At 38.1% G+C, this 27,320-nt stretch overlaps 1 protein-coding gene across 1 annotated transcript in view; it reads left to right on the plus strand.

Annotated features, from left to right (window-relative positions):
- Positions 1–389: 389 nt before the first annotated feature.
- Gmnc (geminin coiled-coil domain containing) overlaps positions 390–27,320 on the plus strand; it is a 29,585-nt gene continuing 2,654 nt past the window's right edge. Inside the window, exons 1-4 of the mRNA XM_028785580.1 lie at positions 390–443; positions 23,830–24,004; positions 25,271–25,359; positions 26,182–26,298. Of these exons, the coding sequence (XP_028641413.1) occupies positions 390–443; positions 23,830–24,004; positions 25,271–25,359; positions 26,182–26,298 (435 nt within the window). The remainder of the gene's footprint in view (positions 444–23,829; positions 24,005–25,270; positions 25,360–26,181; positions 26,299–27,320) is intronic.

A 27,320-nucleotide genomic window follows, 5' to 3' on the forward strand; every position in this document is an offset into this window, starting at 1 on the left:
AACCTTTCCAAAGTTCTTATTTTTGATGTGTTTTAATAAAAGAAAATTTAATTGACTCAAACTATAATCTTGTTTCCATAGCAAAAGAGTTATTTGCAAGGTCATAGTGGGAGGTCTTTACATTCACTTTGAGTGTGATTAATGTACAGTGAGATTTCGTTTATTGTGTGTGTTATAACCAGGAACATAAAGAGGTGCAGATTAGACATGGGAAATTACATTGATTAGACACGGGGAACTGATTTTGAGAACTCTTAAAATCTTGTAGCGTTTTTGCAGTCAGGAAAAGTGACTCACTGAAGAAGGCGGTCGTGTGAGCTAGCAGATGAGCAGGATGCTTGACAAAAACTGAGCAGCGATGAGAAGTGTGGATTGGGCAACGAGAGGCGATGGAAGATGCCATGTTCCAGGTTAGTGATGGGCTCGTGGCCAACGTGGTGCCTGTAAGACCGGTTAGAAAGAGGCAGAAACAAGAAATGCTAAGGCCTGACTCAGAAGGCTCTTTCTGGCAGAAGAAGGAGAGAGAAGTTAATAATGCCAAAGCAGCATGTGTTAATAAACTGTGAGTGTCAGAAAAAGCGTGAACACGAGTATATTAGAAGCCGGTTGTTGGTACGCAGAACGTGCCGAGTTTGCTGTCTAATTAGAATGGATTAGGGAGAATGCACAGCGAAGCAGAAGGGTTGACAGGACGAGATGTCTGATGCTCAGGTGAGGCAGCTCTCCATTGGGAGCCATCGGTGCAAAGAGGGTGGTGCACTGAAGGCAGTGCGTCTGGGTCCTAATGTTTAGCACCCAGTGTAAGCAGACTGCAGAGGGAGGTCAAGCCTGAGAACAGGGATATTTGAAAAACGTTCTGATAGCGGCTCTGCAAGTCAATTCTGTAGTCAGAAAAGGTAACAAACATTTTGTGAAGCTTACAGAGCAAGTATGAAGGAAATGACTGCATGTCAGAGAGCACTGGTATCCTTCAAATCTTTTTCTAAACCACGGGTGGTAAAGATGGAGTGACATCACACAGACAAAGGCAAGGTTCTCCTGATTTCGGATCTTTGCTGCTATCATTACAAGGAAGCTTGAGTAATGTGTCTTCCTTTCTAAGACAGTTCTTTTTTTTTAATAATTTATTTTTTATTCACTTTACATGCCCTTCACAGCTCCCCCTCAGTCCTCCCAGTCCTACCCTTACAAACCCCTCCCTCCACTGCCCCTTCCCCTCCTTCTCAGAGAAAGGGGATTCCCCCTTGGGTACCACCCCACCCTGGGATTTCTAAGGCATTTCTCAATCAGATTTGACCTGAGTGTTGCATTAGCTCAGTCAAATACTTCGTATGTGAGGCTATCTTTCTTTACCATTAATGTCAATGAAATAAGATTATTGAGTTTTTGTAAATAGAATTAAACACTCATTAATGAAAGCACATGAGCACGGTGTATTATTATTTGTAATTACGTTTCCACGTCTCTCTGCACGTATGGCAGTGTGTGAGTGTGAGCACTGCATATGTGTGCCATGGAGGCCAAAGGAGAGCTTCAAGTGCCTTGCAACTGGAGTCACAGGAGTTGGGAGGTGCTTAGCATTAGCTATGGGAATTGAAGTTGGGTGCTCTATAAGCACAAGGAATGCTTCCAATAGCTGAGCCATCTCTCTAGCTCCATAACTGATATATTAAACACCAATATTTCTAGAATATTAACAATGTCCAACATCATTTATGTTAATAAATTCATGGTTCCTTAAAATTTTTTTACTAAAGTAACTGTAATTTCATAGTTATTTGAGTATCTCAGACAGTTTAACATTCTTTCTTCTCATTGCCAGATAATTACATGGATGCCTATTGAATAGATTTATTAAAAACGAATTAAAGACATTTTCTGATGAGCTCAGTATTTTTCAGTTCTTTATTACAATGACTCCTATTCGGTCATCATTTTTTTTTCTTTTTATTTTCCTACTTCTGACATTTTTCTCCTAGCTTTGTAGATTAAATAATAAGGTCGATTTTTGGTTTTTGGTTTCCAGGGTTTTGTGAGGATTTTGTTTGTTTGGCAGGAAGTGAGAATGATTGCATATTAATCAAGAGCCCTACCAAGGAACAACAGCTCCACCCCTTCTCAGTATTTTTAAATCTATAAGCCACTTTTAATATATTTATTCCTAAAAATTTTTGACAAAAAGTTTATCCTTTTCTATAGTTCTAAATATAGTATAAAATCCATTGTAACTTTTGTTTTTCAATGAATTTATTGTCTAGCCATTTAAACATGAAGCTTAAAAATGATTTCTAAATTTTTTGTTAAGAATTTAGTTTACTATAGATTAGATACTAATCTTTGAGTCCAGTAAAGCTTTAAAGTAAAGATAAGATGTTATAAGTCTTTAAACCAATGATCGGGTGACCATGGAAACTGGAGGCTAGGGAGTAGATTTGGGATGAAGACTTTATGACTGATGGGTTGTAGAAGGTAAAGTGTGACCTTCAGGGTTAATATTTGTGCAGTACAAATGATAGTCTAGCTCCTTGCTGAAGGGAAGAGCAAAATGCTCTAAGAGTACTGTGAATACAGTACAACTGTGTTGCCTGTGATATATCCAGGAGGATGCATTAAAACAGTGATGCTGTTTTGAAATGAAGGGAGAAGGTAGGCTAACTACATGCATTTCAAATTCATCAAGGCACAGGGGCACTGGATATAATCAAGGCAATGCCTAAGGGGAAGAACAAGGCTAATGTACAGAGATGCTACAATCTATTTGAGGAAAGAATGTTGACACACAAATCTCTGTAGTCTGAAGGAATAAGAATCTTTATAATATACATTGTAACTTTTCTTTTTCAATACGTTTATTGTTTAGCCATTTAAACATGAAATGTGAACCTGTTTTAATTCATATTGTTGATTTCTAAATTTGTCTTAAAATCCAGTAATTTACTATAGAGTAAATTCTAATCTTGGAATCCAGTAAAGCTGTAAAGTAAAAACAAGATGTTATAGGACTTTATACCAATGATCAGGTGACTCGATCCAGGATATCAATTCAAGAAAGTAGAGTATTTGAAGAATGTACAAATTGACCAGTTGACCTCAATAGCATTAACAAGGAAATCGAATGGTTGAACATCATGTTGATAGTGTGTTATAGATGTTAAAATCTAAACTCATTGAGTCCCCATTAGAATTATGAATAATAATTCAAATAGGGATTTTGATTTTGCAGGAAATGGTATGAGTTATACATTTTACATTGATAAGATTGAGAGGGCCAGAGGTGTTAGTTTGTTTGTTTGTTTATTTTTGTTTCAATTTTAGCTTTGCTGGAGGGACACCTTTTTAGGGAAAGCACACTAACCACACTGTCAATAGCGCCCACTCTAATGACCTGGATCTACTTCATTCTCTCTGCTCCATCCATGTTACAATAGAAGGTGTATTGAAATATCATATGTATCTAGTTGAATAAATGGTCTTGGTACTTGTGCTATAAATCTTCCCACTCAAGATTCAGTAGAATTGAATCTCAAGTCTCCTTGATGTGCCTATGCCTTCATTATGTATTGCCAGAAGAGCCCTATATTGGAGGTTATAAAAAAGACACCCAAATTCTCTCTCTCTGTCTCTCTGTCTCTCTGTCTCTGTCTCTCTCTGTCTCTTTCTCTCTGTCTCTGTCTCTGTCTCTCTCTCTCTCTCTCTCTCACACACACACACACACACACGCGTGTGCCGATTTACCTATACTTTTACTTTTATATGCATATATTTCACAAGCAGCAAAATTCAGAGTAAACTAAATTTATTGTTTTTATTGTTTATATATTGTATATTTTAAAACTGAAGTCTAGAGATATAGCTCAAAGGTCAAATGAGCACGTTGAAAGTTACATTGGATTCTACTGGATTATAATGATAGTTCTAACATAAAATTTTTAAGGATTTCTAAGCTAATTTATATAATGAGTATGATATTTATATATCTATAAATGATATTACTGTTCCCTTCTTACTTCATACTCCCATCATGCCCAGCAATATAACATGCTTTTCCTTCATAATAGAGATATCTGGATATCTGTCTTTATTACAACACTATTTGAAACATCAAGTCATGAGCCAGCCAAGTTGTTCATCTGTCAGTGGGTTTCAAGTCATCAGTTGAATAAAATTCCAAGACCTAAAACCACACTTAATCTTATTCTCATATTTGCATATATTCTGAGTTTTATTTCCTAAAATTGCCTTTCATTCACAAATCTAAATGTAGGAGGTAGAATGTTCTAGATCTGATCAGTTTTTAGAGGAGAATGATTTATTAGTCTCTCTCTTTTTGTGTTGTTTATTTGCTTGTTGTTTTGAATCATGTCTCATGTAACCCAGACTGCCCTTAAACGTACTCTGTAGCTGAGGTTATCACTGAACTGACAATATCCTTGTCTCTATTTCTCTAGTACAGGGATCACAAGTGTGTGCAGCCATGCGTAAGTTTAAAGCAAATTAACTGAGCATCATACTGCAAGGTCATACACAATAAACATGCTGCTACAGTGGTGGCAACATTCACTTTATTTATAGGCTCTTTAAAAATGCAAAACGGAACTTCATTTTCTTATCAACAATGTTTAATCCTGTTAATGGGGTTGTTCTTTGTTTTCCCTTCAGGGATGAGAACTTCAGTAAGCCCCCTCTAGTGTTTGAAGGTTGCAACAGCTCACTGAGGATGACTTTGGGAGAGAAAAAAAATATTAAGTTATGTATTTATTTTACATCCAGATCCCAGCTTCCCCCTCTGTCCTTTCCTCTCAGTCCCTCCCTCTCACATCCCCTCCCCCACCACCCACCTCTCAGCCTCTTCTCCTCAGAGAAGGTTGGGCCTCCCATGGATATCAACCTGTCCTGACATATTCTGAGTTGGGATCTCACTCTTCTGAAAAAAAAAAACCCTCCAACATAAGTCCTTCCAAATACTCGTCTTGTCTGCCTCAGCATCGTAAAACTTAGTTCCATATATCTGTGGCTTATTGTTTTGCAATGACAGTCACTTCCCTTTTTTTGTCCCTTTGTGCCAGTTTTTGACCTTCCTAGCTGTTCACAAAGCTACCTCTGTCTATGAATGTATGCATTATCTTCTACTTTACAGAGAAATTTAAACTTATCAAGTAAACTCTTCAGCTTTCTCCTAAATTATGTCATTTCAAACCTCCTTCCATACCTTGTCATATAACTTATTAAAGCCATATAACTTATATGTCTAGGTGTGACATCCTCAACCTCCTAGATTCTGGTTTAAATATGAAACATCTCCTAGGACTACTTTCTTAAAGTTTAGGCTAACCTGGTGGCAATATTTTGGCGAATTCTGGGGAAACTTTAGGGTTAGAGTTCTACCTAGATACAAGTAAGTCACTGAGGTCAAGTCCTGTTGGCATTGTCTCTCTGGCTCCTTCCTGTCTTACTGTTATCTTTGTTTCTATCATTGTGTTGAACAGCCCTTTCCTATCATAATATCTTTAACAATGATGTTCTGTCCAAGCTCTGGACAAGCGTCCATGAGCTGAATTCCCTGAAGCTGTGATAATAAATAAAGCTTTCTTCCATTGCATGGTCAATCGATATTTGGGTCATAGTGGTATGAAATTACTAGGACAGTCTCCATGGTGACCTGCTTCACTAATAACTCTTCACTTGGATACACTATGCCCATGATTATGAGACCCAGTTTTCACACACTCTTTTCTTTTTCTTTTTTTGAAAACACAGTACATAATTTTAATTTTGTTCTCAAGCAAACCTTAGAATGTTTTGGCAAAAATTGACAGTGAAATTAATAAATTTAAAATGAAACTACCCAGGGGACAATGATCATGACAATGTGATACTATAGAATACAAACAGAAAGAGAATGGAATAAAACACCCCCCAAAAAACCTTATGCAGAATCCAACCACATAACTAATATGCATGGTGATATGGCAGTAGGCTACAGATTATTTTCAAAAACTGTGTTGGAACAATTTGAATCTGTTTGTTGATAAAGATGAATCTTAACCTCTGTTTCAGGCAACATAAAGTTGATACACAGATACTACTGAAGATAGTGGATTGTTTGTAAACAATATAAGAAAATTCATTGAGAAAAAATTCACTTCCAAGGAATGAAGTAGGCCAGAGCAGGGAGAACGACAAGCAGCTCAATCATGCTACTATGTAAAGCATAGAAATCTTATATCTGACTCGTTTATATCATAGCTTTTCTAAGCAAGCTCTGCATGTTTTGTGTTATTTACATATGACTTCATGCATCATGTATCTTATTAGCATCTTGAATCTCATTCTAGTTATGCATCTTAGTATTACAGTGATAGGTTCCTTGCAGACAATTTGGACTATCAGTACGCTTTCCTCTTTGACACATTTCTATTAGGCTATACTAATTCTATATAAATATGTCGTACTGCACTTCACTATTATACTCACCTTGTATTTCTGTTTAGCAACCAATGGCAGTGACAATTGCCTGTGTTGTTTTGGGGCCTCTGAAGACCAATGTAGGAAAAAAGTCCAATTTATGAGATAAAAACAGTAAGAACTTCAGAGAGAGAGAGAGAAAAAAAAAGAAAACTCTGATATTGTTTGGGGGGTGTACTGCGAATGTTTATTGATGGTATTTAAGAGAGTAGGGATGGCTCCCTAGGCCCCTCCTGTTGTGATGGGGGTCTGGGAGGAAAATTGTGAGGGAGATGCTCAGTGTTGGGGACAGGGACTCCTCAGCAACTGAGGGCCTCTCTCTTGCTCTCTGTGTCTTTGCTGGGGTTGGTGGTCCAGGGTTTCTTACTCCTTGGAGGCCATGTAGGCCATGAGGTTCACAACCCTCTTGCTGTAGCCACATTCATTGTCGTACCAGGAAATAAGCTTTACAAAATTGTTATTGAGAGCATTGCCAGCCCCAGCATCAAAGGTAGAAGAGTGGGAATTTCTGTTGAAGTCGCAGGAAACAACCTGGTCCTCAGTATAGCCCAGGATGCCCTTCAGTGGGCCCTCAGATACCTGCCTCACCACCTTCTTGATGTCATCATACTTGGCGGGTTTCTCCAGGTGGCATGTCAAATCCACAACGGATACATTGGGGATAGGAACACAGAAGGTCATGCCAATGAGCTTCTTGTTCTGCTCTGGGATGACCTTGCCCACAGCCTTGGCAGCACCAGTGGATGCAGGAATGATGTTCTGGGCAGCCCCATGGCCATCACGCCACAGCTTTCTAGAGGGGCATCCACAGTCTTCTGAGTGGCAGTGATGGAATGAACCGTGGTAATGAGTCCTTCCATGATGCCAAAGTTGTCATGAATGACCTTGGCCAGGGGGGGGCTAACCATTTGGTGGTGCAGGATGCATTGCTGACAATCTTGAGTGAGTTGTCATATGGTTCACATTCATCACAAACATGGGGGCATCAGCAGAAGGGGTGGAGATGATGACCCTTTTGGCCCCACCCTTCAAGTGGGCCCCAGCCTTGTCCATGGTGGTGAAGACACCAGTGGACTCCACGACATACTCAGCACCAGCATCACCCCATTTGATGTTAGCAGGATCTCACTCCTGGAAGATGGTGATGGACTTCCCGTTGATGACAAGCTTCCCATTCTCAGCCTTGACTGTGCCATTGAATTTACCACGGGTAAAGCCATACTGGAACACGTAGACCATTTAGTTGAGGTCAATGAAGGGGTTATTGATGGCAACAATCTTCACTTTGCCAGATGCAGAGGAGAAGGCAGCCATGGTAATCAGGTGCCCAATACGGTCAAATCTATTCATACCGACCTTCACCATTTTGTCTATGGGACGAGGCTGGCACTGCACAAGAAGATGCAGTGGTGATCTCTGGATCAGAGAGAAGCAGAGAGCCTAAAACTCTGATTTTGAAAAAGCTAAACAAATTAAATATAGTACAATAATTAATATGAAGAAAATGTCCTTTGAACTACTTAAAAAATTATATTGCCCAATATCAAAACATTGTAATGAGATTACAAAGGCAAGATAGTATAAGTGAAAATGTTGTTTTGCTATTACAAAATAATTAATAGACTTTTAATAGTTTTAATGTAAGATAATTAAATTTGACTTGTCCTTAAATATTTAATTACTTTTAACATAATGCATTAAGGCCTAGTAAATGTGCATAGGAATCTTTACATATGGTATTTATTTTATTCTTCAAAACTAACACAAAACATTTGGGAATAAAGTTTCTTTAGAGATAAAGAAATCAAGGTACAGGAGAACTTAGTAGCACATATGCTTGCTTCTAACAGGAGACAGCTTTGGTTTAAGGCAAAGCTTTCTTCAAATTTATAATTCTCCCTCGATTCTGCCTTCATCAACTAAACACATAGATGAAAGTCTGTGTTCTTTGGTATATTTAGTATATATAGTAAATCTAAGTTATGAGTAGAAATGGGATAAATGTCATGTTGAAACCTTGGATACTATAAAAAACAGGTACCAGACTTGAGGAAACGCTGGAGGAAAAGTGAAGGAAAAAAGAAAAAGAAGAGGAAGGAGCAGAAGACAGAATTTGGCATCATCCAGGAAGACCTAGAAAGGAGCAAGCAGAAATTATATAACAAGGAACCTAACCGAGCCAGTATATCTGTGAAGTGATATCATCAGCCTAGAAATCATGACCATTTGTTAAAGAAAGAGCTATAAACAAGACCTGAATAAGGATGCCACAAACAGCAATGATAACACAGAAGGTGGTAATCTCACAAGGCTCCAACTCTACAAGCCACTAAGGAATTCCGGGAGAACATATAGTCTTGTCCAAACAAGACCCCTGCTCAATTGGTTATCCAACACCAAGCTTTCTGTGGAAACTCATTTACATACAAGCAACATTGTAGAGACTAAGAAGATTGTCTCTACATCTTTATATTGAATATATATGTAACAGCAATATAGAAGAAGTCAGAGGCCATGAATTTGAGAAGAAGCGTACAAGGATGGGCTGAAGGGATTGCGTAATCATATGTAAATTAAAAATAATCTGTGAAAGAGAGAGATAAAGAGTCAGTGAGCTCTGCATAGAGAGTCTGTGTTCCTAAGACAAAAAACACAGTGGTCTCTTTAATTCCTCATCTCTGTCATTAAATTATCTCTCCTTTGAACACTGGGCATCAAATCACCTGCCATTACTGTTCTTTCATTTTGTTTATGTTCTCAAAACTTTATGACCTACATATCAGTCTATGATTTATAGAACAAAGTTTATCCAAAACAGTGTCTGTGTGCATGCGTGCAAACTTCAGGCTTTACTTTGGTCGGCATATGCAGTCTGTTAAATTCCACTGAGTACACATATGTTTTCTCATGTAACTTCCTTCTTCAATCTGTTACTAGGTCTTTAAGAACAAAGGTAGAAGGGAGGGAACAGAATGTGAAAAGAGAGAGGGAATAGAAGAGGGAGGAAAATGAAAAATTGAAATGCTGTAAATCAGCCAACATCCCATAGAGGGCAGTAGGCTTCAAGTTGTCTTAGTATGAGACCTGCTTTGTTGTAAAGAATATAATGCACTCAGTATTCTTTAATTACCTGTAGTTATTTATGTAAGATTATCCTGTACCAAACAGTCAGCCATGAAAACATATGTACAAGCAACTTTTTAGGACATATTTATGCAATTAAGAATAAGTGTGTATGTGTATGTATGTAAGTGTAATGATTTAAAAAAAAAAAAAAAGAGGCCATGAATTCAAAAGAGAGCAAGGAGAGTTATATGGAAGGGCTTTGGAGAGAGAAAAGGAAGGGAGAAATGATGTATATTAAAATCTAAAAAAATAAAAGAATATACGTTTGTCAAATGTAAAGAAGTATGAAATAAAACGGCACTTAAGGGAAATGATAATTGACAAATGCGTTTTAAGATATTAGAATGTTGGGCTCAGAATTGATCATAAATAAACAATCATTGTAAAATCTTTACAGATGTAGAAATCTGCACGTTTAATTATGCTCCTAATTTCAGGTAGCCGTTTCAATATTCTCGGCAGCTCAAGCTTACTGTCAAATCACACAGCTTTCCTTTCTTATCATCACAGGACCATGTAAGATATGTCTAGCTTAAATTATTTGCATATTTTTAGTAATTCCTTGAGATGCTAATTTAATTAAATAATCTTTTATTTCCCTTACCTGCCTCCACACTCACCATTTTTTGTAATTTATAGTCAAATTTTCTCTTTTACATATTATTTTTTAATGGATAAATAAAATTCTTTCATAAGGTTAAGTGTTATTTATAGATTCAGCTTAATTAATTTTTGACAAATTTTATTACAAGTTAGTGTTATGAAAAACATACTTTGATTTAACTTACATTTTAATTTCAGAGTGATTTTGATATGAATTCCAAGTGGAAGAGGGGGTAAATATTTTTTAATATACAGATATTTCTATCAACAAACCATTTCTTGGAAATGCCACTTCACTCTGTGTGCTCTGGACATTTCTTGATATTCACTGTAATCTTAATTTGATTTGTCCTGTGAGCAACAGAATCTCATTTGAACCTATGACATGAAAAAATATTGTTCAGAATAATAATCTACAAGTAAACTTTCTAAATTATCCCACCAAGACTCAGTATACAAAAATATCCCAAATTTTGCCCAAATTGAATCTAGTTCATTCCAAAAAATGTCAGCTCCATTTCCAATTATCTGCACAATTTGCACAAAAACGTGTTTCTTCTGTGATTAATTATTTGTCCTGTCATGTGGGGATGTGAAGATTGAATGAGATATTATAAATAATTCTAGACTATTAGGTATAATCTACAGATAACAGATTGTTTATTATCAATAATCGACAAGTACATAAAACGTACTAAATAATATTAATATTATTTTAGAGATATGTCTTAAGTTTGAACACTAAAGACAAAATAAATAAATAACAGACTGTATTCTACATGTCAAGTTAACAAGATGATGAATGCTAATTTTGTCAAAAAGGCAAAAAATATAATAAAAAGGAAAAACAGGATTCATAAATGTTTAAAATGAAATAGAAAGTGAGGGGAACAAGGAAGATGAAGGGATGAAGGATGGTTTATGGTGGTGGAGTTAATGCTGTCGACAGTTTCCCTGTGAACATGTGCCATTACACATCAGTCCAAATCCCAGCAAGGAACTCACAAAGAGTGCACCTAAATCTGAACCATGGGCTCAGTTATCATAATGCTCTAATTTTGTCTTGAAATTTTAACACATGTATTCCTATTATGGCATATTGGTTAATGGGGGAAACTGAGCGATGAAAACTCACATAAAAAAATTCCATACTCCCCATTCAACTTTTTTTTAATGCTGAAAGAAGAAAAATAACACTAATTTTTAAAGGGGTGCATTTTTCTGTTGTACTGTACACACTATCCATTGATGTAATTTTGTCAGACTTTTAATGTGATACATTTGTATTCATTTTTAATATATTAATTGCTACTATGTTAATTACAACTTAAAGTATTAATAGTTTATAATTTGCTGTTTTAAAGTATATTGTACATTTAAATACTATGATTGTAATAATATCAAAAAGAATGACAATTGTGTTTATGCTTTTGAATTATAACTAATGTTTAACTGCAAAAATATAGGCAAATTGTTTGATTTTAGGATATTAGAAAGTTTTATTTTCATGGATATAAAAATGATTATAATTTTACTAAACTGATAAAATAATAAAAAATTATAAACTCAAACCTAAAGTACAATGCCAGATAGTTAACACTCTCCCCAATTATAATGTTGAGTGAATTATAATCTTCCAAAAAGATTTATGCTCTTTAACTTCATTTGAAAAAATATATCTGTGTGAAATTTACAAGAATCAGAATAAAAAGAAAGCAATAAAATCTAAAAGCAAATGGAATGTAAAACAGCAACAGAGGAGATGCAATACTTATGATCACAGGTAGACTTCGGGGTAGTGAGAATGGTCTGGAGGATGAAGTAGGTTCCTGTCCTTATAAATGTGCATTTGTGAAGAGATACACAGTCACAGATCCCTGTATAAGAAGGATGATATCATTTAAAGTGTAAATGAATAAAGTGATTAATAAAAAAAGCTTTAGTAGATGAGAACAGAAAGGAAAACTGCTTATTAATACATTGATACATGGGTATAAAATTTCAGTAAGAACTTTGCATGTGTTTCATTTGATCCTTGAGTAAAGTAATCATTTCATGAAGAGGAACCCAGTTATCGTCATAACACCCACTATGTATATTATATGTTATTATATGATAACTCGATTGTAAGTTTTGCTTACCACTGAGGAAAAACACAAAAGACAAATAAATCAGGAGAGCGTCGAAAAGCCGCGCTTGATATGATGATGTAATCAAGGACAAGAGAAATAAAGTAAAATTCACAAGCATAAGAAGGTAGAGTCAAAGGGAAATTCATGAACAGAATCCATGTTTTGATATATGATTCCTACCATGGATTTTGGAAAACAAATGGATGGCTTGGGGCAAATTATATAATCTCTTCAATTGAATTTTATCAGTAGAAAATATGAACTAAACACACTCCTTTACAAAACTCCAGGCTAATTCTTTTTTTCTCCTTTTTATTTTTAAATATGGATGATATTTATTGAGATGATGACCACAGAAAGAAAATTTGAGAAAGAATTTCAAATTTTATGTTAGTCTTTGACTTTAGTTCTACTAATGAACTTTTTATGACATTGGAAAAAAGAAATTTATTGGGTTATAACAAATCTGAAAGAATGCATTAAAATTGTTTCAGTTTACTCGACTCCTGAAAGATATTACTGAAAAATATATAAACAAATATTTATAATACCCTCATTTTTGTGAAGTACTGTTAAGATAGTCTTATATTTTGTATGAACATTCACTATATACACATGTGCTTGTGGACATTAAATTATATGGACATGGAAAAATTACCTAGGCCACTTAGGGTCAGGGTACAAGGCTAGTTCTGAAATCATGGGAAGGATGTGCTGAGGGTTAACTATCGGCTGTAGGCTGAGGCTGGCGGCTGTCAACTAGAGCATCCACCCTAAGGGAAACTCTATATGCCTTTGGGTTCTTATCTCAAGAGGTAAGTTTAAGATTTTTGCGTACAGGCAACCACTTATTTTCCTTTGTATATGTTCATGTTCATTGTATACTTTTGCCATAATTATAGAATTCCTTTATTAACTTATACATGTTAACTTATTATATGTTTTCCTTTCAGAAGATGATGCTTTCTATATTATTGATATTGTATCAAATGAAATGGTATGAGAATTCCAACTGTAATTTAATTCAGAATATTAGATAAATGTTTCTTATGATGCTAACAATTATCAAAGAAAGATATTAGCATCATATTTTAAAGCCCTAAATTATTATAAAAATAAAAAATACAGTGTCTCCAGGCTTCAGATTTAAACTGGGTACCCACTAAACACTACATAACTATTGCAGTTTCTGTGCATTGTTTCCCATTATTGATGAACAAGAAGGCTGGGCAAGAGCTTGCAATAAGCACAGTTAAAATATTACTAGATTATCACCTTTATGGTTATGAGAATATACTTACCCACATTTTAACATAATGAGCACAGTGTTGTTCCCCAGGAGTAGCAATCCACACTGTAGACAGTCTAATTTATTGAAACCATCTTTATTATTCCAGGTTTTTAAATGTTATCAGTGGCAAGGGAGATGACTCTGTGAATGATGCATTTGCTGTGTGAGCGTGTGGACTAAGTCTGGATCCTTAATATTCTCAATAAAGCTGGTCAGTGGCCTTCCGGTAATCCCAGTGCAAGGCAGGCAGATAAGAAATGATTCAAGCAAGTTGGGTAGATAGACTTGTCAAGACAGCAAGCTTGGGTACAGCAAGAGAGTGCCTCAATACACGAGAGTGAGAAATGAAGCTCCCCAGTGTCAAGCTTGTGCAAACACACCATGCACAATAAATACCCTAACAAAAAATGACGATGTGTCTTCTTTATATTGATAAGTGAGCAACTGCTTGATGTTGTGAGCAACTATATTGATATGTGATATGTGATAAGTGAGCAACTATATTGGTAAGTGAGCAAAACTAGCTGGGAGATTTTTATTGGTTGGTTTCCTTTGCCTTTCCATCTGGAATTGTGGGAATGGTTCTTGAAACTTATTTGATGTGCCCAAATGTCAAATGAACATTTTTTTTCTCCTAGTGATTTGATTTCTGAGGAAACATTTAACTGTTTCATTACATATCCTAGTGCTGACAACACTCGCTGAAACACCACCTTTATCACATATATCCAATATAGATGCAGAAACACATGTTGCCTTTACTATAAGTAGTTGCTGTTTCAGTTCAAGAGAAAAGGAGTTCTGTGAGGGAACAGGTGTAAAATGTATATGTATAGCTGACTGGGCTTCTTAGTACGCATGTCTGAAGTAGGTAAATATATCCATTCACATTATCGCCAGTAACATGGGGCCAACAAGACACTCCTTGGGAACAGGTTTCTCTCTAAGTTCTCCCCAGGAGTAGAGATTCACCGGTACACTAACACTGATGTCAGTGAAGGGGAGAAATAGTGCTTTCGTTTCTCCCGTATCACCAATCAAAGATGTCTAGACTGACTATTGTCTTTTACTGAGAATTTGGTAATGCAGAATAAGAGCCCATATCTAACATCTGAATGTCTTTATTTATCTGCAAGCATTTTGAAGCTTGTGCTTTAGGGATTGCTCCAGATACATGCACGGGAATAAATAAATACAAATATGTAAGCATATATACACCGAGATGTATATTCATGAGTACTAGAGAATTCATAGAATGAAAGTTTTCACAAGATATATTTTATGAAAAAATATTTTAAGTACTAAAAAATGTTCTCTCTCTCTCTCTCTCTCTCTCTCTCTCTGTGTGTGTGTGTGTGTGTGTGTGTGTGTCTTTTCAAGATTGGGTTTCTCCTTGTAAACCTGTCTGTTCTTGAATCTCTCTGTAGATCAGGCTGGCCTCAAACTCACAGAGATCCACCTGCCTGCCTCTGCCTCCCCAGTGTTGGGATCAAAGGTGTGTGCCATTATCCCACGACTTGCTCTTGCTGCAATCTTACCCAGGTATGAAGCCATTGAAATCTGTATGTCTGTCCATAGTACCACCAGAATAAAGCTAGACTGAGGGGAATAAACATACACACGTACATGAATGCACGTGTGCACGCATACACACACATTCACACACATTCACGCACACACACATGTACACAAGTGTACAGAAACATACATAAATGCAAACAAAGCCAGAAAGAAGAAAGGAGAAATAGATGAAGGAAAGAAAGGAGAGAGAGAGAGGGAAGAAAGGAGAGAGGGAGGGAGGAAAAGAGAGGTGGGAGAGGGGGAGAGAGAGGGAGATTCTGCACTGCCCATTCAAAGTCACAAACAGTTTGGATTTGTTCTTAGCTGATGATGGGGGGAGAGAGGCTGGTATTCTCACTAAAGTGTTTTCTAGAGTGCAGTAATGTTACTGTCACAGAAGTAAACACTTGATATATTCTCTTAGACTGTTTTAAAGTTAAGTAAAGGCTTCCATTGATACAAATTGGCATTATGTTTTCTTTTCTTTCTTTTTGCCCTTTTATTTATTTATTTACACACCAGATTTTATACCCCCCCGTCCACCCTCCAACTCATCCATATTCCATACATTCTCCCCACTCCTCTGTCTCCATGTGGATGTCCCCATCCCTCCACCCCCCAACCATCATCTAAACTCACCGGGACCTCCAGTCTCTTGAGGGTTAGATGTATCTTCTGTGACTGAACCCAGACGAAGCAGTCCTCTGCTGTACATGTGTTGGGGGCCTCATATGGAAAATAAAATTTGATTAGAAACTGAAACTTGACTAATTTGAATTTCTTTAATGTGGTTGTAACTATGTTGAATTAATGTGTTTTTAAGAAATAAGGGGTTTCTTTTCAGTTTTTGTATACATTTTGTGATACAATTAACATTTTTAAAATTTTTCTCAGGTAAGGCTGGATGGAATGAGTCCAGTTGTTGTGATAGGAATAGGCTTCTGATTTCTGTATTTTAAATAAATGTAAATGCTGCAGTCACTGCCAATTCCTCTTCCAAGCTGTTAACGTTGCACTGGCTGTCTGTCATCTAGCCTGCCAAGCATCCCTGACAGGAAGTCTTGAACAATGTAGGCGCTGGAATCTAGTTGGTGAAATATTGATTTTCATGAGGCGGAATTTTATTTTATATCGAAGTTAGATGAGCATATCCCTGACTGACATACATTGATCATCATAACTATTTTAATCATTTCTCAGTGCACTGAGGTAAAGTATGGAATAAAGCAGTATTGATTTATTGACTTGTTTATTTATTTTGTTACTGCTGCTAGGCATGGATTCTGGGGCCTCACAGTATAGTCAATTACTGAATCCCAGAGCTTCCCCTTAGCCCAGAGAACTCTTTGCTTGGGTTAAAATGCTTCCCCTCCAATCTTTGTGTTAATGTGAGGTAAATTTCAATTGTTTTTAATGTTCTTTCATAGTCCTATTGACATTTTCCTATTTTACTTTACATAGATAGCTTTTCACGGAGCAGAGGTTCCCACCAGGGCTCACATAGTAAGTGGCAAAGAGGTAAGGTATTGATTGCCCCAGGTCCCAGGTGGAACCTGAAGGAAGTGGGAACTCCCATATCTATTGACAGCAAGGTGAAGCTGCTTCAGTCTGCCTAGATTCAAATCCTACGTTTAAATGTTAAATTATGACAGAAGGCAGAGAGCAAGGCTCCCAAGGGCAGAAACGTTTTCCTAAATAATGAATACAGGCCTGTGTCCATTTGCAAACAGTCTCACATATGCACACTATATAGATGATATTGGAAAAATATGCTCTTATAATGCTAGCCGTCTGATTTTTCAATATGACAATGCTATATCATTCGCCTTAGGAAAATACACCTAGTATAACTGAATTATCAGCAACTATTTATGAGTCAATAAATGACTGTGGATATAAAGCTATTACAGAAATGCTGGCTGATATAACCACACACACACAGACACACATACGCACACACACACATTGTTCACACAGAAGCATTCTTTTTGATGTTGACACATTTCACTCTGGACCTAGATAATAAGCACTATGCTCTTCTCAATTGTGTTATTTCTGTTCTCAGAATTAAATGTTGACTATTTTTCACACATCCTGTTTCTGTAGAAACAATTTTTATCACCTTAAACTGTGTAATATATACCATAACCATGACAAATCTCCAATGACATCCAGGTGGCGAGGAATAGGTCCATAATAAAATACTGATTCCCACAAATGCTTTTCTATGAGTAAAGTTAAAACTTTATCTCATAAGCTGAATGTGTACTGCCTCTCCAGATACACTAAAGAATAGCAAATGGTAAGTCTTACAATACAAAACTGTTGCACTGAAATTTTTCCACATGTAACAACACTCTACCTGTAGGAGAAAGGAGAAACACGATCCTTTTATTACTTGGAGACTCAGCTGTCTATGCTATGGGAAGGAGCTGTGTTTACACAGAAAACTGATTCTTCTTTATTATATATGCTAGCTACTGAATCCACTAATGGGCAAATCGAAGAAAGCATCCTCCAGGGGTGAAATGAAAGACCATTCCATATGCCAGTCTGTTTATACCCTTACCCCCCGTCTGATCACACTCTGCCTGTCACTGTCTGCAGACTTGGTTCCTGTGCAGGTCAAATTACCTCCCATTTTGTTATATTTTCCCTGGTTCATCAACTGAACTGTTATTAGCCTCCTCTTCAACACCACCTCTTCCAACACAATACAAAGGCAGCTTTTAACTGATCTCATTGCTTACATAAGAAAAGAATTTGCCTGGGTTGGTATGTATCACAAAGAACCCTGAGCTTTTATATCATACACACAGATATACCTACCAAAAGACGTCACATTACTGCTTATTTTGTTCAGTGTTTGTTGTTGTCCTTGTTGTTCTTTAATAATAAAAGTAATTAAGCTCATGCTTCAGCAATACATCTTAAGAAAATAACGGGCATCGCCAGAGTTCAAGGATTTGGAGTGTTGTCATTGTAGGTTTTCTGCTTTTATTTTTGGTTTTGGTTTTTAATTTCTGGGTTTTGGTTTCTGGAGTTTGGTTTTTGGTTTGGTTTGGTTTTATTTTGCTGCTCCTTTTTTCCCTTCGGTTTTTCGAGACCGAGTTTCTCTGTGTGATAGCTCTAATTATCCTAAATTTCCTTTGTTGACCAGACTGACCTCTAGTTTAGAAATCTGCCTGCTTCTGCCTCCCAAGTGCTAGGGTTAAGTGTGTAGACCACCATGCCCATCTCCACCGTGTTATAGTTTCACTAAGAACATATGATCTGATTCGCACTCAGTTGTGACTGGCTCTCCAGTGTTCTGTGATTATATATCACCACGTGCTTGCCCACATCGACAGCACTAAAGTAGTTGATCTAAAGCATTTATGTTCTAAAAATTCATGAATTTTAAAACTTATATCTAGCCATCAAAAAAAGTTTTTCAGTTTACAAATTCAACATGGCCCTAATAAAACTTAACAGACCCAGCAGAGCATTTTGCTTCTAATTCATCAAATGGGTTACTAGAATTTAGAGACCTTGATATAGCAACCCACATAGTTCATCTAAAAAAATATCAGGAATAGGAATCCACATACATTTTCATGCAAAGCTGATGGTGCTTTCTTTTCTTCTTATCAAGCTATATTTGCTCATTTACCTGCTTGGTGTCATTGCAAAGGCTTACACTTCTCAGATTTCTCATCTGTGACAGCTTCCCAAGTCTACCCAGCCCTCCTCCCTCTGCTGCTCATCACAAAACTAACCAGGTTTTGTTAAAGAGCTTAGGTGTTTACAGGAGTAACCCATGAACAGCTCTTTGACTTGAACAAGACCATTTATTCGCAAGATCTAAATGAATTTGGGGCTTTGTCCTTTGTATTGCTATAACAGAGTGGGAATCACTTTCTCTTAGAACACACTGGAATGGGCTGGCATTGAGTGATCCAGTTCATCAATTTCCCATGCAGTAAGCTTCACACTTAATCCTGTTCATTAAAATGTACAAATAAGTATTATCAAAGCAGGAGAAAGAACACCTCTGAGTCTGGCATGTTCTCAACTCCCTCCTATTTACCTTTCTTGATCTTGGGGTCCCTGAGCCCTTAGTCATGTCATAGTTTCTCTAAATTCTATTCATGACAGAGGAGGAGGACAATGAAAAAATGTCAATTTTTCTCTAATGAACTATATTTAAGCAGGACTCAAACTCTGGTTCTCATGTCCTGTGTCATGTACATATTAGTTTGCCATGGCTACCTAGCAATCATGTTGTAGTAGGCCTAGCCTTGGTCTCAGAAGTTGGAAGTCCAACATCAAGGTTTCTGCTCGGCATTTTGTTTTTCCTGACCTTTCCCTTCTTGACTCGCAGACAAACGACTCTTCATTCTGTCCTCCTATGACCTTTCATTTGTGTGAGTGCCATCCCAGGTACCTGGTGTATCTACTTTCTGATAATCCCACCAGACACAAGGTCTATGCTTATGAACACATTTAAACTGTGTTCTTGAAGTAACCTTTCTCTAAATATAGTTAACACCAGCACCAGAACTTCAGCCTATGAAGTTGAAAGAAACTCAAATCTGTATTGAAAGTGTGCCAAGTACACATACACCTATGTGAATGAGCGAGAGCATTGGATGCAGTGTTCTTGAAATAGGTAGAATGAAGCTTATTGGTTACCTTAGCCTGAAGTCCAAAGCCCAAGTGTGATACTCACCGGTTGTGCTAACAGTGTTCATTTTCTTACCCCAGGGCTTCCCTTTTACATGGAGAGAATAGTAGAACATGGCTTCTATGTTGACTGTCAACCTGTTCAGCTTTTCTGTTTATTAGCATTTATTCGTTGTACAAAATAGCAGGCTTCCTCATAGCATTGTCACGCATGTTCATCATGTACTTTACTCATATTTATACCCATTACCCTCTCTTGTCCCTTCCACCCACTGGTCTCTTTCCTCTTATCAAGCCATAAAACAGTATGTTTCCTATTTTGCACACACACATGCAACATACACTCATATGCACATTCATGCACTTTAGAGACTCTTCATACAAAAGAATATATAAGCTATTGGTTCTTCTGACTCTGGCTTATTTCACTTAGCATTATGATATCCAAGACTACCATTTTTTTCTACAAAGGGCATACATAATGTCATTCTTTATAGCTGAATAAGGCTCCCTTGTCTATACATTTTCTTCGTGTGTTTATCTATTGATAGGTACTCTCCACACCTTGTGTTCTGTGACTTGAACATCAATAGACAGGGTTGTACGGGTGTCTCTGCCAGGCTTAGAGGCTTCTGGGTATATTCTCAGGCTTGCTGGAGTTGGATACTATTTGTCTACTGCTTTATATCCTTTAAATGGTCAGCATGAGTGAGAGCTGGCTACTGGGGTTTGTCTAAGGGAGGTATTGCTTCTCTGCCATCCCTAGTTGAACATTATAGAAATGCATGTGAGGAGAAAATAAAAGATAGGGAAATAAAATATGCTATGAAGTATTGACAGACATTATTTTTCTTAATCTTATTTTTTTATTTTATATAATTGTGGTGTACATTAGCCCAACTCAGCGAAAAGCTGAACATAAATTCATTGTTTGAACAACGAATTGAACAAATTTTATTGAGTACTTGTCTGCAGGCCATTGTCCATGGTACATGTCTTAGAAAATGTACATTCTAGATTTTATACATTTCATACATTTTCCTCCCACATTTAAACCTTGCAAGAACTGGATTCTTGCATTAAATATGAAAACAAATAAAATAAAATCTAGTCGCCGCTATGCTATTATTGCGTTCCCATCACTTGTTATTCTGTGACCAGGGAATGCACTGAGCGCCACTCACACCAGGGTCCCTTAGACCCGCTTCTTTAGCGCTGCGCAGAGACCAAGGTTTGGCCTTCAGATGCCTCCGGGGGCTGGCTGGCCGCCCTGCCCAGCCCCGCCCTACCGGCTGCTGGGCGCGTGGCACAGAGGGAGCAGGGCAGCCAAGTCCCCATTGCCGGCTGCCACTGCGCCAGGTACACTCTCTTAGACTCAGCTCGCAGAGACACAGGGTTTGACCAGGCGCTGCCTTGAATGCTGCCTCCGCACCCGCAAGGCGACGCACAGGTCTCACGTCCCCCAAGTGTGGGTGTCTCTGGAGCGCGAGTGGCCGCGGCTTAGGCTGGGCGGCTCCCCAGGCACGAACGTCACCTGTTTGACAGCCTCCTACTAAATCAGAGAGCAGCACCAGCCAGGAGCCTCCTGCGCGACACTGGCAGCTCCAGCGGGTTAGAACTCACCTCCTTGCTCCTCCCTGCAGTTCCCATTTAAAGTTAAGTCTGGCTTTAAGAAAAAGCTGAGTGGGCCTAGTTTCTGCAGCGCTTTCTTCTGCAAGATGGTAAGTGAGGAGCTGGCCTTAAGTGGTCTGCTGCCAGGATCTGGGAGCCCTGGAAGACAATAAACTGCATTTAAAATATACTCCTCCTAGGAGATGCCTTTGTAATTTCCAATTAAAATAGGCAAAGTCTGCTGCCCCCACCCCTTTTTATTCTCTGTTCCCTTTCTCTGTATGTACACTTGCCTCCCCACCTCACCCGTTTGCCCTCACCCTGCACGAGCTTTCTCTCCTTTCCACCTGTTCTCCAGATGATGCACGTATTTGCAAACACTTAGACTTAAACTACTTATGAGTGTTTGGGGTTTGTTTTCCTCTCGGGTGTCAATTGCATAATAGCTTAGCTCTGATTCCAATAATAACCTACGAAATGAGTCTACAAACATACTTTTAGAAAAAAAGAAAATAGCACTTGATAAACTTTTGGCTGAAATTCTTTAGGCAACGGCTGTCCAAGCTGTACTCCAAAAGTTCACTGACTGGGAGCAGGGCCCAAGTGTTAATCTAGTGACTCAATGATAATAAATCTATTCTTCCTTCCTTCCTTCCTTCCTTCCTTCCTTCCTTCCTTCCTTCCTTCCTTCCTTCCTTCCTTTCTTTCCTCCTCCTCCTCCTCCTCCTCCTCCTCCTCCTCCTCCTCCTCCTTCTTCTTCCTCCTCCTCCTCCTCCTCTTCCTCCTCTTCCTCCTTTTCCTCTTCTTCTTCCTCCTCTCTTCCCTCCTCCTCTTCCTCCTCCCTCCCCAACCTCCTCTTTCTTCTCCCTCCTTTCTGTCTTCCCTTCTGGTTTCTTTATTTATGTTATATGGAAGAAAGCCTTCAAGGCAGCAACAGTCTTATAGTGTTTAAAAAGAGTTTGCTCAAATCTGTACTATGTTGCTACAGATGTCTTTTACCTGATTAAACATTGACACATAATTAAGAATGGGCTGTTGGACAACTTAAGCTAGCAGGCAGCCTACCTGCCCTGCACGGACTTTTGGAAAGACCATATCTGAGGATTGCGGCATGAGTTGGGCAGGGGAGGAAGGTGTTCACTGAATCAGAACACAGCGGAGAAAGCATGCCAGGCAGCTACTGGTGGCAAGACAATCTGGAAAGGGTACTGAGCTTTAATGATGGAGGGAAGTAGAGCCTACTACCTTTATTTCCAGCCTTTGACTATCTACATGCAATGATGTCAGGCTCGGCTCGAGGGACTGGAGATAGGAACAAAATGTATGCAATCACCTCTGAAAACATATATACATATATATGTATATTAATTCATGTATATATCATCCAACCATAATGTTGAGGTTTGGTTTATTGCTATGTATTGTAATGCTAAATTCTGTACCAGAAGGGCTAGCCCTATGAGTAAATCACAAGCTTGTGTTGTACAAACTTGCTCCTTAATTTAAAACTATTGGTTAAATAAAATTGGCTATAGCCAATTACTGGAGGGTTTTGAGTTACCTGGTTGGGACTGGAGAGGCTAGAGGAGGAGAGAGGAGAGCTGAGGAGGAGAAAGAAAAAGAACAAACGGGAGGAGAGGAGGAAGCCACGGTGAGGAGAGATGAACCATGACCATGTGGCCAGGAGAAACAGCAAGTGTCTTCAGTACACCCCTGGGGAGGAAGCTTGGTCAGTGGTTAGAAAAGTAGATTAGGGGTTATCCCCCAGTATTCTTCAAAGCCAAATAAAGTAACCATAGTCTGAGTCTCATTTATTTATAAGCTAGTTGGAGATAAGCTTTAATTGGTTTTCCTACAGTATAAGGCGCATACATACCGGCTTCAGATTCCCAGTTTAGGAGGTTAGTTGATATGATGTCATGTAGAACTGCTCAGTTAACACATTGTAGCCGGTGATCTTTACTGCCCAAGGCTATTGGAAACATAATCAAGATATCTCCCACAGAATAACAAATAGTTCTTATATTTTCGAATTATGAAACTTAATTCTTTTTATTTAATTTCTGGGTAGCTTATCAATTGAACTGGGCACTACAGTAGGAAATATTCTTCTGATGTTTACTAACCTGTTCTACCCAGTACTAGTTATTTTGTGAAAAGGCCTTAGGAAAGAAACGGGTAACTCAAAGAGCCTACTTTTTTTTTTTTTAGTAATTATAACCACATCATTCAAATATGTATCTGGTCCTGTAGTTATCACCTTCATTGTCCATTTGGTTCACCACATATAACTTCTCTGTTTCTCCCACTCTCTCCCAACTTCTCCCAACTGCCATCATGCCGTCTCCCACACCCTCACCATACTGAACTTCACAGAATACTATTCTGCCTTGCCAAGATCAGTATTTTGTAGGAGGCCAGAGTTATAATTGCCCGTATTCCACTTCAACGTCAGAATCTGGTGTTGACGTTTCCAAGGAGACTTGGGTCTCTTACTGGGCTGCTGGTATCCTGGACAACACTGAGCTCCAACAAGCACCACAAGTACTAGGTAAGTTCTACTCTTCTGATTCCCTGGGAGAATGGGACTTTTTGCAGCCCCCATGAGAGGGCCAAACCTCTTTCTTTTTTTTTAAAATCTCAAAAAAGAGATATTGTAGGGAATTCAAGTAAGCCCCCAAACTCTTGCATTTTATAGAAAAGTATCTGGTTGTTCTGTACTCATCAACAAGTAAAAATGAAACCCTTCCTCTTGTGTGTTAGACAACATGTTATTTTCTACACTGTTTAATTCTTAGAGATGTCCAAGTCATGGAGTAACTTTAGGTCTAAAACAAAGTTTCATAAACAGCACATTTTTGGAGTCAAGGTATCAGGTGGAGCGTTTATTTTGTAATTTTGTTAGATTCCCTTGTGATCTTGAGAGAAAATCAAGAATGAGTAACAATGTTTATTTTGTAGCACAGATTCTGAGAACAGTATTCCGTACATGGAGACAAACATTTCCCTTTCACATATACTCCTCAACTTTAGAAAGATGTCTAATGTTGATGGAAATTATACAGAGTACCTTGGGCTGGAGCTTACACATATTATAATGGTTTCTATATTAATGTATGGTTTCTGTAAAACTCTCTGGCACTACAAAATCAAAGACCCTTGCATTCATTTTGCCCCAAGGTATTTTGGAGACTGAAGTTTTTATGACAAGGTGCTGAAACAAAAACCAACACATATGCCATGGAGGATGCTGTTCAGTTTTGTCTTTTTACTATAAGCAAAATCAGAAGTAGAGTGCCGTCTCAGAATGTGAACCCAAGTTTTATTTTTATTTTCTTGCTCATCATGGTGATTTAATACTCAATGTTTCACCAATAACATTTTAAGTCCAACCCAGGTCATAACTGAGAATGAGGAATTGATCACAGAGCCTAACATAACATTGTCAAATACTAAAAATCAGAAAATATGACAAACACTAGAAAGGAGTAGTGGAATCACAGTATTGTGCCTAGTGGAAAGCAAGTTCAGTAAGTATTCCTATGAGGTACTGATATGGAAGAGATAGCCTCTATTCACTTATCCAGCAAAAGTATACATATTTGTTCCAGAAGCTGCTCAGCTCTCCTGAGAGGACATCTCTTTAGCCACTTGTGTAGTCAGTGTGTAAATATTTTTTACTTCCTTCTGAAATTTTAAAAATTTTGTTTTTCTGTGTGAAAGAGAAGTAACTAAATCTATTAAACATTTGAAGTCATTTGTTGAGTTTTTATCACACAGTTCTAAATATATTCATTTGTTTTGTAATCTCATACAGAATCACCCTGTGACTTAAGTTTTCCTGCTCTGGACCCGTGTTCATGGGAAGAGGCTCAGCTCTCGTCTCAGCTCTACAGAAATAAGCAGGTATGGATATGTATTGGGAATATTGAGACTGTCTGATTCCATAAAGTCCATTCTTTTCTGAGTCTCCCCCCTTTTCATACTGATCTTTAGTTTTATAATGTTTCTCTTTTTAAAATTACAGTGGCTCAGTGTTATGTGTCCTAAGAGATAACGGTGAGATAAACAAACTCACAGAAGTAGTGGCTCTAAGCAAAGCTTTAATGACCTCTCAATTCACCAATTTTTTCATTATCTGTGGAATATTTCTGCAGTCCTACTCTCTGGGCTGCTGCCAAGAACAAAGACGAAATACAGTGATGTTTTTGACAAAAACATAGCTCATCTTCGAGAGCTTTTCCAAAGATCACTCCTTCTGGAGGTTTTGTTTGTGGCTCTTCCTGGGGAGAAGCCTTATTTATTGGACACACAGGCAGACCAGTTTGATGCCAGGGCAAGCAAGGTCACATCTCTTGTTTTTAATTTCATAAACATGCGAGGAAGGAGTCCAGTCAAACCTTCCAACTATCCTTCCTATGTTTAAACAGTTCTGTGTGGCTCACTTTCCTCCATACCCACCTGATTCCCTGTGGTTATAGTTTTGAGAGTCATCTGATCTCTTTAAATATTTTGTAATGAATGGAATATGTGGTGCACAAAACTGAACAATCAGGTGGTAGGGAGTGTGGATTTAATTTAGGACTCGGAGGACTAGGGCTCTTTGAAACTATGTTCATAAAACAAACAAGAATAATCAAGTTTAAGAAGGTTGGGGAGCAGTGCATTATTATTAGGTTACAAAACCAATACAGGGGAGCACCCTTCACCTTTGTGTGCTTCCTGCAGCTCCAGGATACTCTACTACAGAAGGAGGAAGAACTTGCTAGGCTACATGAAGAGAATAATCACCTCAGACAATACCTGAATTCTACTTTGGTTAAACGTCTAGAAGAGAAGGCCAAGGTATGTAATTATCTGGTTTACAAGTTCAAGGTAGTGAGTTGACAGAAGAAATCACTACATAACACCCCATGCCATGAAGTTTACTTGAGCAAGGAGTCCTTAATAGAATCATTACCCTTCAGAAGATAATATGGCTTCAACAGGATTTTTATATACCATTTCCCAGAAGTTTCTAGTTTCAGATTTTATCTAGGAGTCACTAAGGAAGTTATTTAAGGACAAAAGTTAATCAGAGGAATTTATGACTATGGTGTTACTAAAGTGTGGAATATTGAAGTAGAAATCAATGGAAAAAAATATCAGTAGTTCGAACATGTGTTAGATGTTAGTTAAAGTTCTTCCTTAGGGCCTGTCTTCAGGTTTTATTGCTACGAAGAGACACCATGACCATGGCAACTTATTAGGAAAAACATTTAACTCGATCTGCCTTGCAGTTCAGAGATTTAGTCCATTGTCATGACAGGGAGTATTGCAGCTCACAGACAGATGTGCTGCTGGAGAGGTAGCTGAGAATTCTACATCTGCATTTCAAGGCAGCAGGAAGAGATTGCCACTCTAGGCCTAGTTTAAGGATTAAAGAACTCAAAACCCTTAAAGAAGGAAGACCAAGTGAGGGTGATTCGGTCCTTCTTAGAAGGAGCAACAAAATACTCAAGGGAGCAAATATGGAGACAAAGTGAGGGACAGAAACTGAAGGAGGGGCCGTCTCAAGACCACTCCACCTGAGTATCTATCCCATGTGCAATCACCAAAGGTAGATGCTGATGTGGAAGACAGGAAGTGCATGCTGATAAGAGCCTGATATGGATATCTCCTCAGAGGCCTTCAAGAGTCAGACATATTCAGAGGCAGATGCTCACAACTAGCCATTGAACTGATCATGGGGTTCTCAATAGAGGAGTTAGAGTGAAGACTGAAGGAGCTGAAAGGATTTGAGGCACCATGAGGAGAGCAACAATACCAACCAACCACAGCTCCCAGGGTCTAAACCACCAGCCAGGGAGCACTTAGGGGGGGATCCA

Source organism: Grammomys surdaster, unplaced genomic scaffold (assembly GCF_004785775.1).
Source record: "Grammomys surdaster isolate TR1022 unplaced genomic scaffold, NIH_TR_1.0 125277, whole genome shotgun sequence".
Classification (NCBI taxonomy): domain Eukaryota; kingdom Metazoa; phylum Chordata; class Mammalia; order Rodentia; family Muridae; genus Grammomys; species Grammomys surdaster.